At 47.4% G+C, this 23,332-nt stretch overlaps 1 protein-coding gene across 1 annotated transcript; it reads left to right on the forward strand.

Moving 5' to 3' along the window:
* The first annotated feature begins 4,260 nt into the window (after window positions 1-4,260).
* On the forward strand, window positions 4,261-22,898 carry LOC119848729 (histone H2A.V). The gene is made up of 5 exons (XM_038384894.2): window positions 4,261-4,624; window positions 18,571-18,648; window positions 19,910-20,023; window positions 21,009-21,138; window positions 22,567-22,898. The coding sequence occupies exons 1-5, from the start codon at window positions 4,622-4,624 to the stop codon at window positions 22,626-22,628; spliced, it is 387 nt and encodes a 128-aa protein (XP_038240822.1). The 5' UTR covers window positions 4,261-4,621; the 3' UTR covers window positions 22,629-22,898.
* The last annotated feature ends 434 nt before the right edge of the window (window positions 22,899-23,332 follow it).

Here is a 23,332-nt window from a genome sequence, read left to right on the forward strand (position 1 = left end):
CGGGGCCTCTGCATGGGGGTGGGGAGGGCACATCTTAGGGGCGGGGCCTCTGCCTGGGCGTGGGGAGGGCACATCTTGGGGCGGGGCCTCTGCCTGGGGGCGGGGAGGGCACATCTTAGGGGCGGGGCCTCTGCCTGGGGGCGGGGAGGGCACATCTTAGGGGGCGGGGCCTCTGCCTGGGGGCGGGGAGGACACATCTTAGGGGCGGGGCCTCTGCCTGGGCGCGGGGAGGACACATCTTAGGGGCGGGGCCTCTGCTGGGGGCGGGGAGGGCACATTTTAGGGGCGGGGCCTCTGCCTGGGGCGGGGAGGACACATCTTAGGGCGGGGCCTCTGCCTGGGGGCGGGGAGGACACATCTTAGGGGCGGGGCCTCTGCCTGGGGGCGGGGAGGACACATCTTAGGGGCGGGGCCTCTGCCTGGGGGCGGGGAGGACACATCTTAGGGGCGGGGCCTCTGCCTGGGGGTGGGGAGGGCACCTCTTAGGGGGCGGGGCCTCTGCCTGGGGGTGGGGAGGGCACATCTTAGGGGCGGGGCCTCTGCCTGGGGGTGGGGAGGGCACATCTTAGGGGCGGGGCCTCTGCCTGGGCGTGGGGAGGGCACATCTTGGGGCGGGGCCTCTGCCTGGGGGCGGGGAGGGCACATCTTAGGGGGCGGGGCCTCTGCCTGGGGGCGGGGAGGGCACATCTTAGGGGCGGGGCCTCTGCCTGGGGGCGGGGAGGGCACATCTTAGGGGGCGGGGCCTCTGCCTGGGGGCGGGGAGGGCACATCTTAGGGGCGGGGCCTCTGCCTGGGGGCGGGGAGGGCACATCTTAGGGGCGGGGCCTCTGCCTGGGGGCGGGGAGGGCACATCTTAGGGGCGGGGCCTCTGCCTGGGGGCGGGCACATCTTAGGGGCGGGGCCTCTGCCTGGGGGCGGGGAGGACACATCTTAGGGGCGGGGCCTCTGCCTGGGGGCGGGGAGGGCACTCTTAGGGGCGGGGCCTCTGCCTGGGGCGGGGAGGACACATCTTAGGGGCGGGGCCTCTGCCTGGGGCGGGAGGACACCTCTTAGGGGCGGGGCCTCTGCCTGGGGCGGGGAGGACACATCTTAGGGGCGGGGCCTCTGCCTGGGGCGGGGAGGACACATCTTAGGGGCGGGGCCTCTGCCTGGGGGCGGGGAGGACACATCTTAGGGGCGGGGCCTCTGCCTGGGGGCGGGGAGGACACATCTTAGGGGCGGGGCCTCTGCCTGGGGGCGGGGAGGACACATCTTAGGGGCGGGGCCTCTGCCTGGGGGCGGAGACACTCTTAGGGGCGGGCCTCTGCCTGGGGGCGGGGAGGACACATCTTAGGGCGGGGCCTCTGCCTGGGGGCGGGGAGCACCTCTTAGGGGCGGGGCCTCTGCCTGGGGCGGGGAGGACACATCTTAGGGGCGGGCCTCTGCCTGGGGCGGGGAGGACACATCTTAGGGGCGGGGCCTCTGCCTGGGGGCGGGGAGGACACCTCTTAGGGGCGGGGCCTCTGCCTGGGGGCGGGGAGGACACATCTTAGGGGCGGGGCCTCTGCCTGGGGGCGGGGAGGACACATCTTAGGGGCGGGGCCTCTGCCTGGGGGTGGGGAGGGCACATCTTAGGGGCGGGGCCTCTGCCTGGGGCGGGGGGCACATCTTAGGGGCGGGGCCTCTGCCTGGGGGCGGGGAGGACACCTCTTAGGGGCGGGGCCTCTGCCTGGGGGCGGGGAGGACACATCTTAGGGGCGGGGCCTCTGCCTGGGGGTGGAGGCACCTCTTAGGGGCGGGCCTCTGCCTGGGCGTGGGGAGGGCACATCTTTGGGGCGGGGCCTCTGCCTGGGGGTGGGGAGGACACATCTTAGGGGCGGGGCCTCTGCCTGGGGGTGGGGAGGGCACCTCTTAGGGGCGGGGCCTCTGCCTGGGGGCGGGGAGGACACATCTTAGGGGCGGGGCCTCTGCCTGGGGGCGGGGAGGACACATCTTAGGGGCGGGGCCTCTGCCTGGGGGCGGGGAGGACACCTCTTAGGGGGCGGGGCCTCTGCCTGGGGGCGGGGAGGACACATCTTAGGGGCGGGGCCTCTGCCTGGGGGGCGGGGAGGACACATCTTAGGGGCGGGGCCTCTGCCTGGGGGTGGGGAGGGCACATCTTAGGGGCGGGGCCTCTGCCTGGGGGCGGGGAGGGCACATCTTAGGGGCGGGGCCTCTGCCTGGGGGCGGGGAGGACACCTCTTAGGGGGCGGGGCCTCTGCCTGGGGGCGGGGAGGACACATCTTAGGGGCGGGGCCTCTGCCTGGGGGCGGGGAGGACACATCTTAGGGGCGGGGCCTCTGCCTGGGGGCGGGGAGGACACATCTTAGGGGCGGGGCCTCTGCCTGGGGGCGGGGAGGACACATCTTAGGGGCGGGGCCTCTGCCTGGGGGGTGGGGAGGGCACATCTTAGGGGCGGGGCCTCTGCCTGGGGGTGGGGAGGGCACATCTTTGGGGGCGGGGCCTCTGCCTGGGGGTGGGGAGGACACATCTTAGGGGGAGGGGCCTCTGCCTGGGGGTGGGGAGGGCACCTCTTAGGGGCGGGGCCTCTGCCTGGGGGTGGGGAGGGCACCTCTTAGGGGCGGGGCCTCTGCCTGGGGGTGGGGAGGACACATCTTAGGGGCGGGGCCTCTGCCTGGGGGTGGGGAGGGCACCTCTTAGGGGCGGGGCCTCTGCCTGGGGGTGGGGAGGGCACCTCTTAGGGGCGGGGCCTCTGCCTGGGGGTGGGGAGGGCACCTCTTAGGGGCGGGGCCTCTGCCTGGGGGCGGGGAGGGCACCTCTTAGGGGGCGGGGCCTCTGCCTGGGGGTGGGGAGGGCACCTCTTAGGGCGGGGCCTCTGCCTGGGCGTGGGGAGGGCACCTCTTAGGGGCGGGGCCTCTGCCTGGGGTGGGGAGGGCACCTCTTAGGGGCGGGGCCTCTGCCTGGGGGTGGGGAGGGCACCTCTTAGGGGCGGGGCCTCTGCCTGGGGGGGGGGGCACATCTTAGGGGCGGGGCCTCTGCCTGGGGGCGGGGAGGGCACATCTTAGGGGCGGGGCCTCTGCCTGGGGGCGGGGAGGACACCTCTTAGGGGCGGGGCCTCTGCCTGGGGGCGGGGAGGACACATCTTAGGGGCGGGGCCTCTGCCTGGGGGCGGGGAGGACACATCTTAGGGGCGGGGCCTCTGCCTGGGGGCGGGGAGGACACATCTTAGGGGCGGGGCCTCTGCCTGGGGGCGGGGAGGACACATCTTAGGGGCGGGGCCTCTGCCTGGGGGTGGGGAGGGCACATCTTAGGGGCGGGGCCTCTGCCTGGGGGTGGGGAGGGCACATCTTTGGGGGCGGGGCCTCTGCCTGGGGGTGGGGAGGACACATCTTAGGGGAGGGGCCTCTGCCTGGGGGTGGGGAGGGCACCTCTTAGGGGCGGGGCCTCTGCCTGGGGGTGGGGAGGGCACCTCTTAGGGGCGGGGCCTCTGCCTGGGGGTGGGGAGGACACATCTTAGGGGCGGGGCCTCTGCCTGGGGGTGGGGAGTGCACCTCTTAGGGGCGGGGCCTCTGCCTGGGGGTGGGGAGGGCACCTCTTAGGGGCGGGGCCTCTGCCTGGGGGTGGGGAGGGCACCTCTTAGGGGCGGGGCCTCTGCCTGGGGGTGGGGAGGGCACCTCTTAGGGGGCGGGGCCTCTGCCTGGGGGTGGGGAGGGCACCTCTTAGGGGCGGGGCCTCTGCCTGGGCGTGGGGAGGGCACCTCTTAGGGGCGGGGCCTCTGCCTGGGGGTGGGGAGGGCACCTCTTAGGGGCGGGGCCTCTGCCTGGGGGTGGGGAGGGCACCTCTTAGGGGTGGAAGGTCACATCCATTGAGGCTGCAGGTTCCCCACCGTGTAGACGTTGGGGGAGAATCTTGGAGCTGCGGGTGTAGCGGGGGGCTGGGTGGCTGCCGCACTGCACGGGGGGTGCAGAGGGGGTTCGGGGTTGCCCATCAGGTGGCAGTGGAGGAGGGGATGTAAAGGGGGTTGGGGTGAGGGGGGAGTGGCCCGTCCCGTGGCAGCGGAGGGCGGAGCTCGCGGTTCGGTCCCCGCTGCGGGGAGGAGGGGTGTATGTCGGGGGTACGCTGTGCTTTTCTACGTGGGCGGCCGGAGAGGAAACTCCGCCCGGAACCTCCGGCTCCATTTTTTCCGAGCGCAAACAAACAAGTTGGGGGAAGGGGAGAGAATGGGCGGGAAACTTTCTGTTCTTTCCATTGGCTGCCAGAGCAGTCATTCGTGTAGCCCCGCCTTCCGAGGACTGTTTTGCTGCTATTATTGGCCACTGGCCGCGTGTCACTCTCCCATTCCTCCCTCCCACGCCGAGCCCCCTCGGCCTCACTTCCCTCGCCCCTGCGTGCCGTGTGCAAAGGAAAAACAGCCGTTAAACGGGCCGCGGGGCGGGGCCAGCTAGCCGACGAGGCAAGAAGCGATGGCGGGATTGGTCAGAGCGGGAGGTTCAAACTAGCATGGGGCGGCCTGATTGGCTTGGAGCGGCCGCGGCAGGCCAGGCTCCCTCCTCGCGCTCAGGCGGTTTATTGTCTCGCGGCTCCTGAGGCGGCTCCAGCGCGGCGGAATCGGGACCGGACCTCACACGGCAGCGGCGAAACCATGGTGAGGGATGGGGCCGGCGGCCGACCCGGACGGGCTCCTGTTGGCGGGAAGTGCCGGGTGCCTGCGCCCGGTTCCAAGGCAGCAGCGCTGAGAGAGGGCACCTGGCTCCGCGGGGTCCCTTAGGCGGGAAGCGCCCCTGCCCTCGCTCCCGTGGCGGGGTCGCGCGGGGCGGCCGAGCCGCCCCCCCGCCCTCCGGCTGCCTCGGGCCGCGATCGCGCCGGGCGCCTCGGGACTCCTAGGCCGGCGAGTGGGGCCCGCGTCCCGCGGAAGCGTCTCCAAAGCAGCTGGGCCGCGCGCCGCCTGCGGGGAGCGGGTGCAAGTGCAGCCGGCGGGGGCGAGCGCGCTCCTGGCGCTGGGGAGCCGGCCCGGCGCGGCGGGCTGGTGACCCCCTCCGGGGCAGCGGCCCTGCCCTCGGCTGTCGGACCGCGCGGCCGGGCTGCGGGGCCCCCGGTCGAGCCCTGCGACCGTCACCCGGTGTTTCAGTGGCTCCCGGCCGTGCTACCCCGGGGGGCCGTGACCGCTGTTTCCCCGCTGCGAAAGCGGGAGCTGCCCCAAGGGCTCCGGGCTCGAAGGAGGTTGTAGGAAGTAATCTGAAGATTTTCAAAACTGCACGTGATACCCAGGAACTTAAGGTAGAAAAGAACCTTCGGACAAGCTTATTTTTGTATCCTCTCCCTTGAGATAGTAGCGATGCCTGCTCTCTTTGCCATCTGTGGCTGCAAAGCTAATTAATAGCAGCACCGCCCTCTCTGATCAGGCTTCCAGGAGCCAACTCCAGAGGGAGATTGCCTAAATAAAGTTTACTTGATTCTCACATGCATGTTATGCTTTTTCAGAAAGTTTGCTTTCTGGCACATGGGGCTTTGAAATTGCGTTGGTTGCAAGTAGTCTTAAGGTAACTTCCTTGAAACTCTTTCTGGATTGAGGGTCTTGGAAGAAACTAACCATTTTTAACTCTTCTGCAGTTAAACACTGTCTTCCTTAAAGGAGTAGGTAATGCTAGAGAAGTCTGAGTTATATTTTTGTCTAAGGTAGTAAAACCCATGGATCCGGGACCATGTTTCCATTTACCTGGATAGCACAAGCAGGATGTCATTGCTCAAAGTTATTAGACCACAGTAGTCAAGTTCAATTTCTAGACATGAGTTAACATCTATTCTGTACTCCACTGACTATCTTCTCACTGTCAAATTACAGTTCACTGATGGCTCTTAAAGAAAGCTGTAACCCCATTAAGTAGTACAGAAAATGGACGAATGAGCACAGGATGGTGAGGGAAGAGTGTTCTATTGCGAACTTGTGACCTTGAATTTCAAACTCATGAAAACATCCCCATTTTATGGATATGAAAATGGAGATAGTACTTACCAACCTCATGGGAGTGTTGACATTAATGTTTATACAGGGTTTTGCACGCTTATGGCAGGAATAACTTTGAACAAGATCACATTGGGAACTTGCAGAAGCTTGAGAACTGCACCTAGATTGTATAGACTTATTTAAATAAAAATGCACATAGCCATATTTGCTTCTGTCTTGAGAACTGAAAATTCATTTTTTAATTAATTGCAGATTTCATTATTAATCAAAATAGTCTCAAGGAGCTCTCTACAGGCTGTATTTTATGGGCATTTTCCCTTTTGTGCGTATGGCCTTTCCTGACCCAAAGCAAAGGGATGTAATTGTAAGGGTTAAAGTAGGAGTGCTTTGCAAGGTTTAAGAAATTGTCCTTGAGTTTAATTTTCTATGATAAACTCATCTCCTAGCTTTTGGCAAATGATTAACAAATCGTATTATTAAATGCATTCTCAAGTTAAGTGAGACACTGCTACTATGTCGTAAACAAGCAATATTATAAACACAACATCAGGTTAAATGTAGCAGCATGTTCTAGGACTATCTTCTAGTAGCATAATCATGATGGTTAGTAGAATACAGGGATTTACCTGACTTTAAATGCTGCTTTCCTTAGGGTGGCCACTGATCTGAAAAGATTCACTTGTTCCCAGAGAAGTGCTGATATTTATTTGCCTAATCCTTATCTTGGACTTAATATGTAATATCAATAGGGTAAGAGAGCCCCATAGTGTCACAAGACTCTAAAATATTTATTGCACATCAAACTTCACCCATGGCAGTGCCTAAATAACTCGAGGAAGTTTAGAATGGTGGTTAGAAAAGACTGAATATCTAGATTTATTGCATAAGAAAATAACACTTAGAACTGAGACGCTTCCTCTTTTTTCAAAATGTATAAAAGCAGAAATAAAACATGCTCAAATGACTCACTCTGAGACTTAAAGTAATTGTCACATAAGATTAGGGCTAAAGTTTAATCGTTTTGCAGGGGGGTTGGTTTTTTCCCTCTTTAAATGCTAGAATGTGGCTATGCAGGTAAGGAGTTGTGGAATCTACCAAGACAACACATAATAGTTGAAAATTATTTTAAACCGAACAACTTTCTTGAACTGAAAGGGGGGGAAAAACCACTGTGTTCTGCCTCTGCTGGAACCTCAGCTTCACTCAGCAAACATTGTTTCCGGAGTTGTGCTGAACAGTGATCCTGCACAGGAGATGTTTAAATTAAACAAACATCTTAATTACAACTCATTAAGATTGCAAGAAAAATGTAAATTTCTAAATCCAAAAGGGAAAGTCTTTTCACTCTCCTGAATAGGAAAATATCATTAGTCCTCTTGAATTCCACCATCTAAGTACTTTAAATTAGCCTAATGATAGTAATTGTCACTTATGCTTAGTACTGAGTTACTTTCCAAGTCATTGCTCGTGGACTGTGGGTATGGTAATGGCAAACTTGGCTTGCAACCTGTACTAAAAGAAAATGCTAGTACAAAGAACTGTTTTAATTACAAAATGGAAATTACTAAGGTAGGCAAATCCTGTTCAAGCATTTGCTTACCTGTGGCTTATAGTGAGATTTTCCTTGAGAGGTATTTGTTGCTTCTGTAGAAATTACTTTTTCGAAATCTAAAGTCTCACTATGATAGTGATGAAAACTTGGTCCAATGTTGTTGTCTGCAGAATCAAGATGACTACCTTGAGTGATGAGTGTGACTTAACTGCCTAAGATTCAAATCCTGGTGAACAACCTCAGCAACCAGGTGTGGTGAACAACCTCAGCAACCAGGTGGTGTACTCATCCTGATAGAACAGCTCTATGTCTATTACATGTTCTCTGTACAATTAAATAGAGGTGGAACTATCAGCTATGCTCCTGAATCTCTGCTGTGCATTGGCAGTCAGAAACCAAGCAGAACAGAGACAGTTTGCTTGCCCATTGGTTGGGCTTCTTAAATGCAGCTTCACTGATGAAGCGAGACTTTTTAGACACATCATTGCTCTTCTGCTCAGAAACTGCAAGACCCGAGTGGAAGTATTATTGTGGAAGAAACCTTGCTATATTCTATCTTAGTCTTATTCCTCAAAGCTATTGTATGTCTTGAACTTCTGCAAAGTTTCAACCCTCTCTGGCCAACCCATGTCCATTCCAAATCACGTGTGCCATTTGAGCACCTATGGTGAGTAGGATAAATCTTGTAGGTAAAGGAGCCAACTGAAAGAATCCCTCTGGATGCTAACGAGAGAGGGAAAACTTATGGGATTTAGCATGGCAGTCATGCAAAGTGTAGCCCAAGATAGATGGGTGGTGGAGTCTTATTTGTGCCCTAAAAAATGTCCGATGTCAGGGGATGTGTTCAGAATGATCTAGTGGATTTTTTTGACAAATTGTTTTCGCATGCCAAATATAGTACACACTAATGAGCAGACAAGAACCAGCCATCTTTACAATTTTATGAAAACTAGAATAGAGGTTGAGCTTCTCTACTAGAAAGCAACAGAAATTGGTTTCAAAGGATTAACTAAAAAGTCTTACAACAAACTTTTGAAATTTTGATTTCTGGTCCTTTCTAATGGTAAAGCTGACTCAGTACTATTTGATATTAAACCAAAAACAGCCACCTTCACAGGCATGTAAATGGAAAATCTGTGACAGGTAAACTGTTTTGAAAATGTTATAGTTTGGATAGTTAATTTAGACAATTTATAATCAGTGGCCTTTTTCTTTAAGGGATAGAACTGACTGTTTTAGAACAAAGTCTCATTTAGTCATTCTTTGCCAGAAGAATGACTAGTGGTCAGGATTAGAGAGCAGTGACGCTCTGAAAACTTTACTGATTTTTTTTTTATTATATACACACACACACACACACACATTTGTCCTCTTCTATAGTAAAATAGGTCAGGACTATACTACACACTTGCTGGCACAGCTAAGTTGGTCACGGGTATGAAGAGTTTTGATCTGTCACTGACACAAGTACTGGCAGAATTGCACCTTTGTTGGTATAACTTATTTTGCTCTTGTGTGGGGTCTGGAATAAGTTGTACAGGCAAAAACAGTCTTTCTAGTATAAGCTGAAGGAGCACTCAAGGAAGACAAGGCTGTTGCGGGAAAGCTAAATAAATTCTTTGCACCAGTCTTCACAGCAGAGGATGTCTGGGAGATTCCCACATCTGAGCCATTCTTTTTAGGTGACAGTTCTGAGGAAATGTCAGAGACTGAGCTGTCAGTAGAAGAGGTTTAGGAATAAATTGATAAATTAAAGAATAAGTCATCAGTATTGGATGGTATTCACCCTAAGAGTTCTGAAAGACCTCAATATGAAATTGCAGGACTACTACTTGTGGTGTTTCAGAGTAGCAGTCATGTTAATCTGAATTCGCAAAAAGAAAAGGAGTACTTGTGACACCTTAGAGACTAACACATTTATTTGAGCATAAGCTTTTGTGAGCTAAGTACTCCTTTTCTTTTTGCGAATACAGACTAACATGGCTGCCACTCTGAAACCTGTCATTAAGCAAGGCACTGAATTTAGCTGTATGGAGTGGAAATCTATCAACTTCATGAAAAAACTAGTCTTCAACTAAAAAAACTTCAAAAACAGACTCCACTATGTATATAAATCTCCCCACTGAATGTATCCGATGAAGTGAGCTGTAGCTCACGAAAGCTTATGGTCAAATAAATTTTAGTCTCTAGAGTGCCACAAGTACTCCTTTTCTTTTTACTTGTGTAACCTATTGCTTAAATCAGCCTCTGTACCAGGAGACTGGAGGATAGCTACTGTAATACTGATTTTTCTTTTTTAAAGAGGCTCCAAAGGTGATCCTGACAATTACAGGTTGGTAAGCCTAACTTCAGTACCAAGCTAATTGGTTGAAGCTATAGTAAAGAACGGAATGATCAGACACATAGATGAACATGGTATGTTGGAAGAGTCAGTGTGGTTTTTGTCGAGGGAAATCATACTTCACCAATCTGTTGGAATTGTTTGAGAGTGTCAGCAAGTATATGGACATGAGTGATCCAGCAGATATAGTGTACTTGGACTTTCAGAAAGCCTTTGACAAGGTCCCTCATCAAAGGCTCTTAAACAAAGTAAGCAGTCGTGGGCTAAGAGTGAAGGTCATCTCATGGATCCGGTTAAAACAAAGGATAGAAATAAATGGTCTGTTTTCACAGTTTTCAGAGTAGCAGCCGTGTTAATCTGTATTCGCAAAAAGAAAAGGAGGACTTGTGGCACCTTAGAGACTAACAAATTTATTTGAGCATAAGCTTTCGTGAGCTGCAGCTCACTTCATCGGTACTTTTCTACTTCACAGTAGAGAGCTAGATAGCAGGGTCCCTCCAAGATCTCTACTGGGCCAAGTGCTGTTCAGCTTATTCATAAATTATCTGCAATAAAGGGGTTGGCAAAGCTTGCAGAGGATACAAAATTACTCAAGATAGTAAAGTCCAAAGCTGACTGTAAAGACTTACAAAGGGGTCTCACAAAACTGGGTGACTAGGAAACAAAATGGCAATGAAATTTTTATGTTGATGAATGCAAAATGATGTACATTGGAAAACATCCCGACTGTACGTACAAAGTGATGGGGTCTAAATGAGCTGTTAGCATTCAAGAAAGAGATCTTAGAGCCATCGTGAATAGTTCTCAGATAACACCCGCTCAGTGTGCAGCAGTCAAAACAGCTAACAATATTAACAACCATTAGGAAAGGGATAGAAAAATGTCGTCATGCCACCACATAAATCCATGGTCCATTCATACCTTGAATACTGTGTGCATATCCAGGCCTCCATCTCAAAAAAGATCCCTTAGAATTGGAAAAGGTACAGAGAGGTCAACAAAAATGTCTAGAGGTCTGGAATAGCATCCATATGAGGAGAGTTAAGAGACACTGGGACTGTTCAGCTTAGAAAAGAGATGACTAAGCGGGGAGGGGATACAATAGAGGTCTATAAAATAATGACTGGTGTGAAGAAAGTGACTAGGGAAGTGTTTACCCCTTCACATAACACAAGAACCAGGGGGTCACCCAATGAAATTAATAGGCAGCAGGCTTACAACAAACATAAGGAAGTACTTCACACAATCCACAGTCAACTTATGGAACTCTTTGCCAGAGGATGTTTTGAAGACCAAAAGTATAACTTGGGTTCAAAAAAGAATTAGATATGTTCATAGAGGGTAGGTCCATAAGTCCATGGAGGGTATCCATTAGCTGAGATACACACAGGATGCAACCCCATGCTATCTCTAAACCAGTGATGGCCAGAAGCTGGGAGAGGATGACAGGATGGATTGCTTGAAAATTGCCCTCTGAAGCACTGGCACTGACCACTGTTGGAAGACAGGATACCGGGCTTGATGGACCACTGGTCTGACCCATTATGGCCATTCTTATGTTCTTAAGCAGCATAAACACTAGGAGTGCTTTGGTGGTATAGTTATATTGCCAAAGCGCTGGTAGCATAGAACTGGCCTAACGTACAATGCATGTGTGTGGCAACAGTTGCTCAGATATGAGCATTTCCAAACACGGCTTCTCTTCTTAACCTTTTAGTCTTTAAACTAGCTTAACTGGGCTAACACTAACATCTGGAGCAGGTACAGTATTTGTTAAACTACCAAATTACTATACACAGACGTGAAGACTTTGCACTTGCTTAACATGTGAGAAGCACCACTGTTTAATCACCAAAATACTATGCATGTTTAATGTAAGCCATTGTTGTGTTGATTGTGTTTTGTCTCCAAGAGATCTCTGCTTGAGCAGGATACATTTCTTTAAGGGGTAGAGAAAGACTGGCCCACTAGTTAGGACACTAGCTTAGGTCTCTGGAGACCATGGTTCAATTCCCAGCACTGTCAGAGGTCACACAGGAAGCCTCTGGTAGCCATTTAGTCTCTGTGCCATCATTCCCAGTCTGTAAAATGGAGAGACTAGTACTTCGCTACCTCATAAATACATTAGATTGTGAGGCTCACAAATATGATAGATTGGGCCATATAAGTACCCAAGATATCTAGATAATGTCAGTTTAAAAAAAAAAAACAACCCTCTGCTTTTGTCTGAGTTTTGTGCTCTGGTCACTTTTACTGTTTTCTTTGTATAGTCCTTTTCCCTTGTTTATGCAGGTTTTGTTTTTTGTCTTTCCTGATCCTGTGTGTGTGTGAGAATATTTTTTAAGTATCAAAAATTAGTGGGGGGGACTTCTAATAATTTCTTAAATAGGCTAGATTTCAAGTTGGTAATGACCCTTTAATATAGTCTGCATATACATTAGCTATATAAACTTTAAGCTCTATCTTGGTCAGGGAGCTGTCTTTCCCTCTGGATGTGGAATGTTGAATGGAAAATGTCATCCAGTTTTTTAACTCTCTCTGTATTCCTTAGTCCTCTTTGACAAGTAGTCTAACCAGAACCTTCAAGCCATATTGTGAAGTGGAGGGTGCTCTGACCTGAGTGCCACTTTCAGATAGCTACTATTACACCCAGTACAATAATATGTTTCATAATGTCCCTGTTCTCTTTAATTCGTTGTGAAGCTGTTTCCCCACTCTGGTAATATGGTACAGTGCCAGTGGAAATTCTGGGCCAGCTGCAATCTTCCCAATTTTAGCAGAACTTAATATTTCTGAATGTTTTAGTTTTTGGCCAGTTAGTCCTTTAGCAATTCCTAGTCAAGAAACATTCTATCCAGTCCTATCTACAATTATTAACTGACTCCACAATTACTTCCATTGTCACTTGAGTCCATGTGTGTGGAAGACTTAATTTAGTTTTCTTTAGGAGTTTGTGGGGAAACATGTAAATCCCCTTTTGTTCATTTCTTAATAGCCCCAAAATGTTGTGCAGCTCACAGAAAAGTGGAGTTCAGATTTTTTATATATGTAATGTGTATGTATATGAAGAGATGAGATCAAAGGGAAATTACACTAATTATGGGGCAGTGGCAGTCATTGCATGGTAAGTTTCAGGGATGTTTCTATTAAAAGCCTGGTTTAGGGGGATTCCCTAGTTTCCCTAACCCTCACTTTACTACTTTAGGGTGGCGAGAGGGTAATCCTTGTAATCAATAGTCCCAAAAAGCAAATTTACTCGTACCTTTCCTATAAATCTCTCTGGAAGAACTTTCTGTTCTGTTTTTACTCATTTTTCTGACAGTAGCAATTGGGACTCTAGGATTAATAAATCAAAATACAAAGTCATCTGATTTTTTTCTCCCCCTCCCCCACCTCGAGTAGATAAAGCTGATCTAGTCTAAACTGTAGCTGTGCAAGTAGTTTATTATATACAAACCCTGCCCTGCATTTTTTAAATGTTTCCACCTCCTGAAAAATAATAATGTTTCCACCTCCTGGAACTGTTGGGTGGCAACAGGAAATAAAAATGTATCATGCCTTTTATAAGGAAATAAAAGTAGGAGGACTAGTCTTAAAGGGACACAACTTAAAAATCATACTTCTGTTAGAAAACTTTTTACCTACTAATGTTACAAGTAGTATTGGAGGAAAAATAGGAGGACAGGGACACACAAGGGGAAGAGACCCTTTTTCAGTCTATGTACCTGTATGGATTTGACAACATTTTGTGAAGACTGTGATGCAATAATGATTTTTTTTAATGTAAATTGGCAAGGATGGTTGGGGCAGATATAGAGTTCAGATATTTACAGCTTGCTTAGATTTCTGGTTGGTGATGTCTCATTTAAATAAATTGCTAAACTGACCAAATATATTAAAGGGTAGTGGGAAAGAAATGTTGCACCCCATACATCATAATTGGGTCTGGGAGAGGTGGGACTATTCAAGACAGTAGTTTTCCCTGGCAGGTAATAAGTACTATTGTATTTTGTAATTCAGTGTTGGGAGTGAAAGGTGGCTGAGATTTTAGACAGTTACTAGGCAGACTGCCAGGCATGTGCAAGTTGTTGAGATGACACTTATAGACCAGTCTAGTTTTGGGAGTATTACACTAAATTTAAGGATATATGTTGTTCAACGCTTTCATTTATCTTGGCTGCTGTTGAAAGCTAAAGATGGTTAGGTAGTGGGTTTCCTTAATGTGGAGGTAGATATTTTTCTTTAAGCAGGAACAATGTTCCTGTTTTGGAAACTGGCTTAACTGAGGAGGAGGGAAATAGTAGGTGAATCAAAAGTTGCATGTTCATTGCTTTCCAAAAGAGCCAGGAATATCAAAACTACTCTTTCAACACAATAATACATTATCTTCATCAGTCGATCTCAAAGCACTTTATAAAGGAGGTAAACATCATTATCTCCATTTTGAAGATGGCGAAACTCAGGCATAGAGGTGAAGTGACTTGCCCATAGTCACCCACTCAACCAGTGGCAGAGCAGAAATAGAACCTTGTCTCCTGTCTGGAGTCACAATTCAGTTCTCTATCTAGTAGGCCACACTACAAGTGAATCTAGTTCACAACATTGGCAGAAGAAAGCATTATTTTAATAGGTTGGATGACTTTGCTAAAAAGGTTAACATCTGGCTACATGTGGTGTGTGCAGGGGTGGGAGATGCACCTTCTCTCAAATAGGTATTCATCACTGAACGGGTGTGTTTCTAGTGGGATCCTGCAGGTATCGGTTCTTGGCCCTATGCTATTAACATTTTTTTTTATTAATGACATGGAAGAAAACAATCATCCCTGATAAAGCTTGCAGATGACACAGTTTGGGAGAGTGGTAAACAATGAAGATACCAAGCGATCCAGACAGTTTTATAAGATGGGCACAAGCAAACAATGGGTGTTTTAATGTCTAAATGTAAATGTATACATCTAGGAACAAAAGATGTAGAACATACTTATAAGTGGGGGGACTCTACCATAGGAAGCAGTATCTGTGAAAAAGATGTAGGGCTTGTGGTGGATAATCTGCTTCCAGTCCAGTGCTGTGACCAAAAGGACTAATCAAGAATCTCAAGTAGTAGAGAAGTTATTTCACCTCTATATTTGGCACTAATGTGACCGCTGCTGGTATACTTTATTCAGCTTTGATGTGCACAATTCAATGAGATAAATTGGAGAGCGATTAGAGAAGAGCCAGACTGGACTTCTACATAGAGTGCTTCCGCCGACGTGTTCGGGCTGAAATTGTGGAAAAGCAGCATCATTTGCCCCATAACCTCAGCCGTGCAGAACACAATGCCATCCACAGCCTCGGAAACAACTCTGACATCATAATCAAAAAGGCTAACAAAGGAGGTGCTGTCGTCATCATGAATAGGTCAGAATATGAACAAGAGGCTACTAGGCAGCTCTCCAACACCACTTTCTACAAGCTATTTCCCTCTGATCCCACTGAGAGTTACCAAAAGAAATTACAGCATTTGCTCAAGAAACTCCCTGAAAAAGCACAAGAACAAATCTGCACAGACACATCCCTAGAACCCCGACCTGGGGTTCTATCTGCTACCCAAGATCCATAAACCTGGAAATCCTGGACGCCCCATCATCTCAGGCATTGGCACGTTACCAGCACACCCAGCTATCTTCGAGACACCACTGACTTCCTGAGGAAACTACAATCCATTGGTGATCTTCCTAAAAACACCATCCTGGCCACTATGGATGTAGAAGCCCTCTACACCAGTATTCCACACAAAGCTGGACTACAAGCCGTCAGGAACAGTATCCCCGGTAATGTCACGGCTAACCTGGTGGCTGAACTTTGTGACTTTGTCCTCACCCATAACTATTTCACATTTGGGGACAATGTATATCTTCAAGTCAGCGGCACTGCCATGGGTACCTGTATGGCCCCACAGTATGCCAACATTTTTATGGCTGACTTAGAACAACGCTTCCTCAGCTCTTGTCCCCTAATGCCCCTACTCTACTTGTGCTACATAGATGACATCTTCATCATCTGGACCCATGGAAAAGAAGCCCTTGAGAAATTCCACCATGATTTCAACAATTTCCATCCCATCATCAACCTTGGCCTGGACCAATCCACACAAGAGATCCACTTCCTGGACACTACAGTGCTCATACGCGATGGTCACATAAACACCACCCTATATCGGAAACCTACTGACCGCTGTTCCTACCTATGTGCCTCCAGCTTTCATCCAGACCACACCACACGATCCATTGTCTACAGCCAAGCTCTACGATATAACCGCATTTGCTCCAACCCCTCAGACAGAGACAAACACACCTACAAGATCTCTATCATGCATTCCTACAACTACAATACCCACCTGCTGAAGTGAAGAAACAGATTGACAGAGCCAGAAGAGTACCCAGAAGTCACCTACTACAGGACAGGCCCAACAAAGAAAACAACAGAACGCCACTAGCCATCACCTTCAGCCCCCAACTAAAACCTCTCCAACGCATCATCAAGGATCTACAACCTATCCTGAAGGACGACCCATCACTCTCGCAGATCTTGGGAGATAGGCCCATCCTTGCTTACAGACAGCCCCCCAACCTAAAGCAAATACTCACCAGCAACCACACAACAGAACCACTAACCCAGGAACCTATCCTTGCAACAAAGCCCATTGCCAACTCTGTCCACATATCTATTCAGGGGCCACCGTCATAGGACCTAATCACATCAGCCACACCATCAGAGGCTCGTTCACCTGCACATCTACCAATATGATGTATGCCATCATGTGCCAGCAATGCCCCTCTGCCAAGTGCATTGGTCAAACTCGACAGTCTCTACGTAAAAGAATAAATGGACACAAATCAGACGTCAAGAATTATAACATCCAAAAACCAGTCGGAGAACACTTCAATCTCTCCGGTCACTCGATTACAGACCTGAGAGTGGCTATCCTTCAACAAAAAAACCTTCAAAAACAGACTCCAAGGAGAGACTGCTGAATTGGAATTAATTTGCAAACTGGATACATTTAACTTAGGCTTGAATAGAGACTGGGAATGGATGAGTCATTACACAAAGTAAAACTATTTTCCCATGTTGTTTCTCCCCCCCACTGTTCCTCAGATGTTCTTGTTAACTGCTGGAAATAGCCTACCTTGCTCGTCACCGTGAAAGGTTTTCCTCCTCCCGCCCCCCCGCTGCTGGTGATGGCTCATCTTAAGTGATCACTCTCCTTACAGAGTGTATGATAAAATCCATTGTTTCATGGGGGGGAGGGGTGTAAATGCAGCCGATGAAGTGAGCTGTAGCTCACAAAAGCTTATGCTCAAATTTGTTAGTCTCTAAGGTGCCACAAGTACTCCTTTTCTTTTTGAGAATTAAAGGATTAGAAAACATGCTTTATAGTGATAGACTTCAAGGATCTCAATCTGTTTAGTTTAACAAAGGGAAGGTTATGGGGTGACTTGATTAGTCTGTAAGTACCTACATGGGGAACACATTTGATAACAGGCTCGTCAGTGTAGCAGAGAAAGGTCTAACATGATCCAATGGGTGGAAGTTGAAGCTAGACAAATACAGATTGGAAATAAGGTGTAAATTTTTAACTGAGCAATTAATCATTGGAATAACTTTGAATTGTCCATCACAGACTATTTTTAAATCAAGATATGCTCTAGAAATTTTGAGGAAGTTCTATGGCCTATTAATAGGAGCTCAGACTAGATGATCACAGTGGTCTCTTGTGGCCTTGGAATCTGCAAATTTTCACTTCCACCCACCACCCCAGTTCTACACCTCTGGTAATTTATCAACATAATTGCATGTTGAGCAGTTTGGTATAACAAAAACTGGAGGGGGTTGAGTTAGTCTCTAGATTTCTTGGGATTGTCAGATAAATTCACCTATTCAGCCAAATAAAATAGTTCTAATAAGAATATCCGTTAGGTGATCAGCTAATTCATGAAAATTCATTATGGAAAATTACAGCTGAAATAGAATAGGTTTCAGAGTAGCAGCCGTGTTAGTCTGTATTCACAAAAAGAAAAGGAGTACTTGTGGCACCTTAGACTAACAAATTTATTTGAGCAGAAGCTTTCGTGAGCTACAGCTCACTTCATCGGATGCATTTGGTGGAAAATACAGAGGGGAGATTGATATACACACACAGAGAACATGAAACAATGGGTTTTATCATACACACTGTAAGGAGAGTGAAATAGAATTGCTTAAGATTCTGGTCTGCTAACAAACTGTTGTATCAGAATAAGTACTTACTTTTGAAATAGCATGTCTGTGTTCTCAAATTTTTCTGGCTCTAGGAATATATGTTTTGGGTGGGTTTGGTTACAGCTTCTTATGTAAATATTTTTCAGCAGCGGCAGACCTGGAAAGTTAGGTGAAAATAAATAGTCACGCCTTCATGCTCATCTATTTTAATATAGAGAACTCTTGATGCTTGAGGAAAGTTTTGCAGTGAAGCATATTTGAGAGTTTCTCTCGAGACATTGCATATCCAGCTGTGTATACAAAAGTGACTTGTTTTAAAGGGATGTTTCTTAATCTTTTTTTGGGATAAATTTTCCAAGTTTGAGCAGAAGAGGTAAGACTCTTGGATTCTTAAGTGTGATGGTGGAGGCGAGGTGAAGCAGTGCGGATTTTTGTCCTCTGTGCACAGACTTGCTTCCTTAATTCTAATATTGCTCTTTCATTCAGGCTGGTGGCAAGGCTGGAAAGGACAGTGGAAAGGCCAAGGCGAAGGCAGTTTCTCGCTCACAAAGAGCAGGACTGCAGGTAAAGTGGTGCTAAATCATGTATTTATGTATTGATTTAGTGTTTACAATTTTGAATACAATAATTAATCTTGCTAAGCAAAACTTTCATTTTTGTGGAGCTGGTTCGGGGGAGGGGAGGTGGAAGGAAAATGGAAATGCACTTCTAGTTTTATTGTGAAATTTTGCATGAATACTTATAACTACAAAATCAAATGCTAAGGTTTCAGTCATGCTTTTACCTGCTACTCTGACCCTCTAACATGAGTTAAATTTTACAATTCCCAATACTTTAAATTTTTTGGTATTTATCACACGTTTGTAACTAAATATAATGATTGATCGGACTTCTTTAAAAGCCTTGAATGTATTATTTGCCCCCAAATAGTACTTGTCAATTCTTGTCTGTCATATTAATATTTGTTGTTACTTACCAGCCTTATAGGGTTGTTGTGGGGATTAACTTGGATACTTCCAGAATGCTTTGGAAACACAGCACTATATATTGGGGAGGGATAGCTCAGTGGTTTGAGCATTGGCCTGCTAAACCCAAGGTTGTGAGCTCAATCCTTGAGGGGGCCATTTAGGGATTTGGGGCAAAAATTGGGGATTGGCCCTGCTTTGAGCAGGGGGTTGGACTAGATGACCTCCTGAGGTCCCTTTCTTCCCTGATATTCTATGATGAGTACAAACAGTCTGCTGTGCCTATTCAATAAGTTCCTATGCTTGCTTAGTACCGTTTTTAAAGTTTACTCCCACCCATGTGATCAAAAACTTAACTGTAAAATGTAACTTTCTGTATTGGAATTTCCTTGGTTGTAGAGTGAATTCAGACAGTTTTGGCAGTAGTCAGTAAAAACTCTTCTGTTGCATGGTTTGTTTATTTTCTGCTGATTGACAGTGTAATCTCTTTAGTACTACAGATCTGCTTCTTAAAAAGTTTTGGCTTCTTACAACACAAACCCTGTATGTGATTTGACACTTGACTGACTAGTATGTAAAGGCCGTGTAACTTAATCCTGACTTTAAACTAACATACTTTTCAGAGGTGTCCCTCTTGAGGAAAATTTAGAGATGTAAAACTCGCCAGCCCCATTGAAAATAAGCTCGCCATTTATTTGTATTCACTGTGGGGGTTAATCCAGTATTCTACTTCAGTAAGTTTTTACTCCATTTACATTTCTTACACCAGATTATTATAGACATTAATCAACATTAGGCAAGAATTTAGTGCTTCAGCATAGACTTCGATCTCAAGTGCCTAACAAATGTTTCTACTTCAGTTCCCAGTGGGTCGTATCCACAGACACTTGAAGACTCGCACTACGAGTCATGGGCGAGTTGGTGCTACTGCTGCAGTGTACAGTGCTGCAATTCTTGAGTATCTCACTGCTGAGGTAGGTTTTGAAGTAACCACTGTCAAAACTGTGTTACACATGACAGAATAGAGGGATAAGTAGGTGGATATAATTCTGTTTATGTAATTTGTTAGGATAAATCAAGTTAAACAAATAGCAGCAGTTTCTCTCTCTAAAATATTCTTCCAAGTGTATATTCTACACTTGAACATGAGCTCCCAATGTAACACTGTGGCCAAAAGGGCTAGAGCAGTCCAGAAACAAGGGAATCTCAAGTAGGAGTGGAGGTTCTTTTACCTCCATACTTGGCACTGTGCTACTGCTGCTGAATTCTGTGTCCAGATCTGGCATCCACAATTCAAGGAGTATGTTGCTAAAAGAGAGTTCAGATAAAACCTATGAGAATGATTAAAGGATTAAAAAACATGCTTAAGTGACACACTTAAGGAGCTCAAACTGTTTTAGTTTAACAAAGTCGGTGAAGGGTTGAATTGATTGCAGTCTGTAAGTATCTACATGGGGAACACATTTCATAATGGGCTCCTCAGTCTAGCAGACAATACAATCCAATGGCTGGAAGTTGAAGCTAGACAAATTCAGACTGGCAATAAGGTGTAACATTTTAAGTAATCACATTGGTCCCTTTTGGCCTTGGATTCTAACGAATTGTTAGAGGAAGGAAGGTCCAGTAGCTACGGTACTAGCTTAGGACTTGGGAGACCTGGATTCGATTCCCTGCTGTGCCACAAACTCCCTTTGTGATGTTGGTCAAATTGGTTAGTGTCTCTGTGCCTCAATTTCCCATCTGTAAAATGGGGATAATAGCATTGCTCTACTGCACAGGGATGTTGTGAAGATAAATACATTAGATATTGAGGCACTCTCATACTGCAGTAATGGGCATCATGTAAGTGCCTAAGAGAGAGTTGTTCATGATTTCATGTTCCAGCTGACCCCACACTTTTTGCTTTCTGTAAACTTTAACAGGTCTAACTCTTACTAAAATAGCCTCCTAATTTGTCAGGTGCTGGAGCTGGCAGGTAATGCCTCTAAGGATCTCAAAGTAAAGCGTATCACTCCTCGTCACTTGCAACTTGCTATTCGTGGGGATGAAGAGTTGGATTCCCTTATTAAAGCTACCATTGCTGGTGGAGGTATGTATAGTTGGGCTTTGTAACTGATTGGGTTGATACAAAAGTGGACAGCCAACTGCAAGGAAGGTAACAGACAATAAGTTAACGTCACTTTAATTTCTTCTGTCATGCTACTTCACATAGATCTATAATGGCAGACATTCTGGCCAGATTTGTATCTGTTTCCATTTAAACATAGCAATTGAAATTTGGCAGTCTCAGAGAAAGAGGACTGGATGGGTCACTGAATTACTCTTCTCCTTGTAGTGCATATTCTGTGGATAATCCACTCGGCACCTTCCGTGAGCATTAAACTTAAAGTAACTATAAATTGAGGGAAATCTGGATTTGTTTCACTTTTATTAAAGATCCTAGGATTGCACCTTCTCTCTCCACCCTTCCTCTTTATAACCCTGACTACTTTACTGGAACTTTCCTTACAGATAGAACTGGGCTGTATGAGGTAGTCTAGGTAGGAAGAGGACTAAGCTTCAGAGAAGTGCTCTTCATATATCGTGTAATAACGATATTGAGTTCATTGTAATTCTATACTGGACAAAATAGCCTGCAGTAATTTGTGAGACTTAAATGAATGGTAACTCTTCTGTTGCTGCATCCAGCCTTTGTGTTTTCCTTATGTGGATGCTCTGTTGAGATAAGTGGAATATTGGGATATACCTGGTGGCGTGCAGGGTACGTGTAGCTACGTTTGCAGTGAAAAGCAGGCTGCATCCACTCTGTACTGTGTAGCTACACACAGCAGTAAAAGGCTCTGCTTGGGGGAGGCAGTGAGGAGAGGCTCTGGCAGTGCAGAGCTTGCCAGAGCCTTTCGCTGTAACAAGGAAAGGCAGTGGGGAGATGCCAGAGCCTTTCCTTGCTGCCTGAACTTTTCACTGTGATGGGGAAAGGCTCTGGCAGCAGGACAGTATGCTGCAGGAAAATAGCAGTGTAGATGTGGGAGGTACTACTTACGCATGTAAAGAGCCATGTTGGATATGTCCTCTGAGGCTCTGGTGTACCTGTTCTCCACTTGCCTAAGCAGTGCCTTCCCATCTGCACTGATATTCTGCTTGTGCTAGCTGAGCATGCAGTGTCTGCACTGCTCAAGCAGTAGATCTAGCCATAATCAGCCTTAGCAGTAAGAAGAGGGCAACTTAATTATGTCTTATGTACTTTTACAGCTTAGAAATGGGCTGTTGGATCAACAAACCTACGATTGAAATGATAAGGTGGGATCCATTGGGGTGAGATGAAATTACAACTGGAGAATGTGCATTATTACCGGGGAATTCTAGTATTGTCAAAGAACAAGAAAATGTGGAAAACTTAGGGAACAGAACATTCAAAGCTTTCTAGCTATTCAGGCAATGAACAAATCTTTGAACTAACAGAATTTACTCTGAAAAATATCCTGTGCACCACTATTCTAATCCATTGTTCTCTTTGCAGGTGTAATCCCTCACATCCATAAGTCTCTGATTGGAAAGAAGGGACAGCAGAAAACTGCATAGAGAGGAGTTTTAACCAACCCTCTTCCTCCCTGTCATTGTACTGTAACTGGGACAGAAGAAATATGGGGATATGTGGAATTTTTTAAGAAATAGTTAAATGGAAGAGCATAGACAATTGACTGTAGACATGAGAAAACATTTGTATGTTCTTTAGATTCAAAGTTTGACAAAAAGTATCTTGTCATGTGGCAGCAATTCGTGTGTTGATTGGCTAGGTTTCTCCCGTGTGTTTTATACAAAAATGGAACTGATAAACCATTTTTTACAAAATTTGCTCTCATGTGGTGTTCAGGTGCAAAAAGCATATAGTAGAGACTTCACAACTTCTCTGTGAAGCTGGCTCCCTCAGACTCCACTGGACTAGGTGTACAGGCAAAAGCTGTTTCCCTCTTTTGATCAGCCATGTCCGTGACTCACTTGGATGGTTTGTAATATAACTGGTTGAATGGCATGGACAATCTTGGTAGCAAATGGGTAAACTTTTAATGGTGCAAAAAAATGGAATTGGCCTATAGTGTAGGAATCTATTTAATGGGAAATGCTATTGCTGTTAAAGTAGTGACAAAATAGATTTGCTACTTAAATTTTAATTTACTAAATGTCGCTGAAAAATCATTCTCTCACTTACCTGCCAATATCTGAATTCAGGGTTCCAGGTGCCTTGCAAGAGCGGAGGACACCACAAGTTATCTAAAGGAAGAAAC

Source organism: Dermochelys coriacea, chromosome 26, assembly GCF_009764565.3.
Source record: "Dermochelys coriacea isolate rDerCor1 chromosome 26, rDerCor1.pri.v4, whole genome shotgun sequence".
Lineage (NCBI taxonomy): Eukaryota > Metazoa > Chordata > Testudines > Dermochelyidae > Dermochelys > Dermochelys coriacea.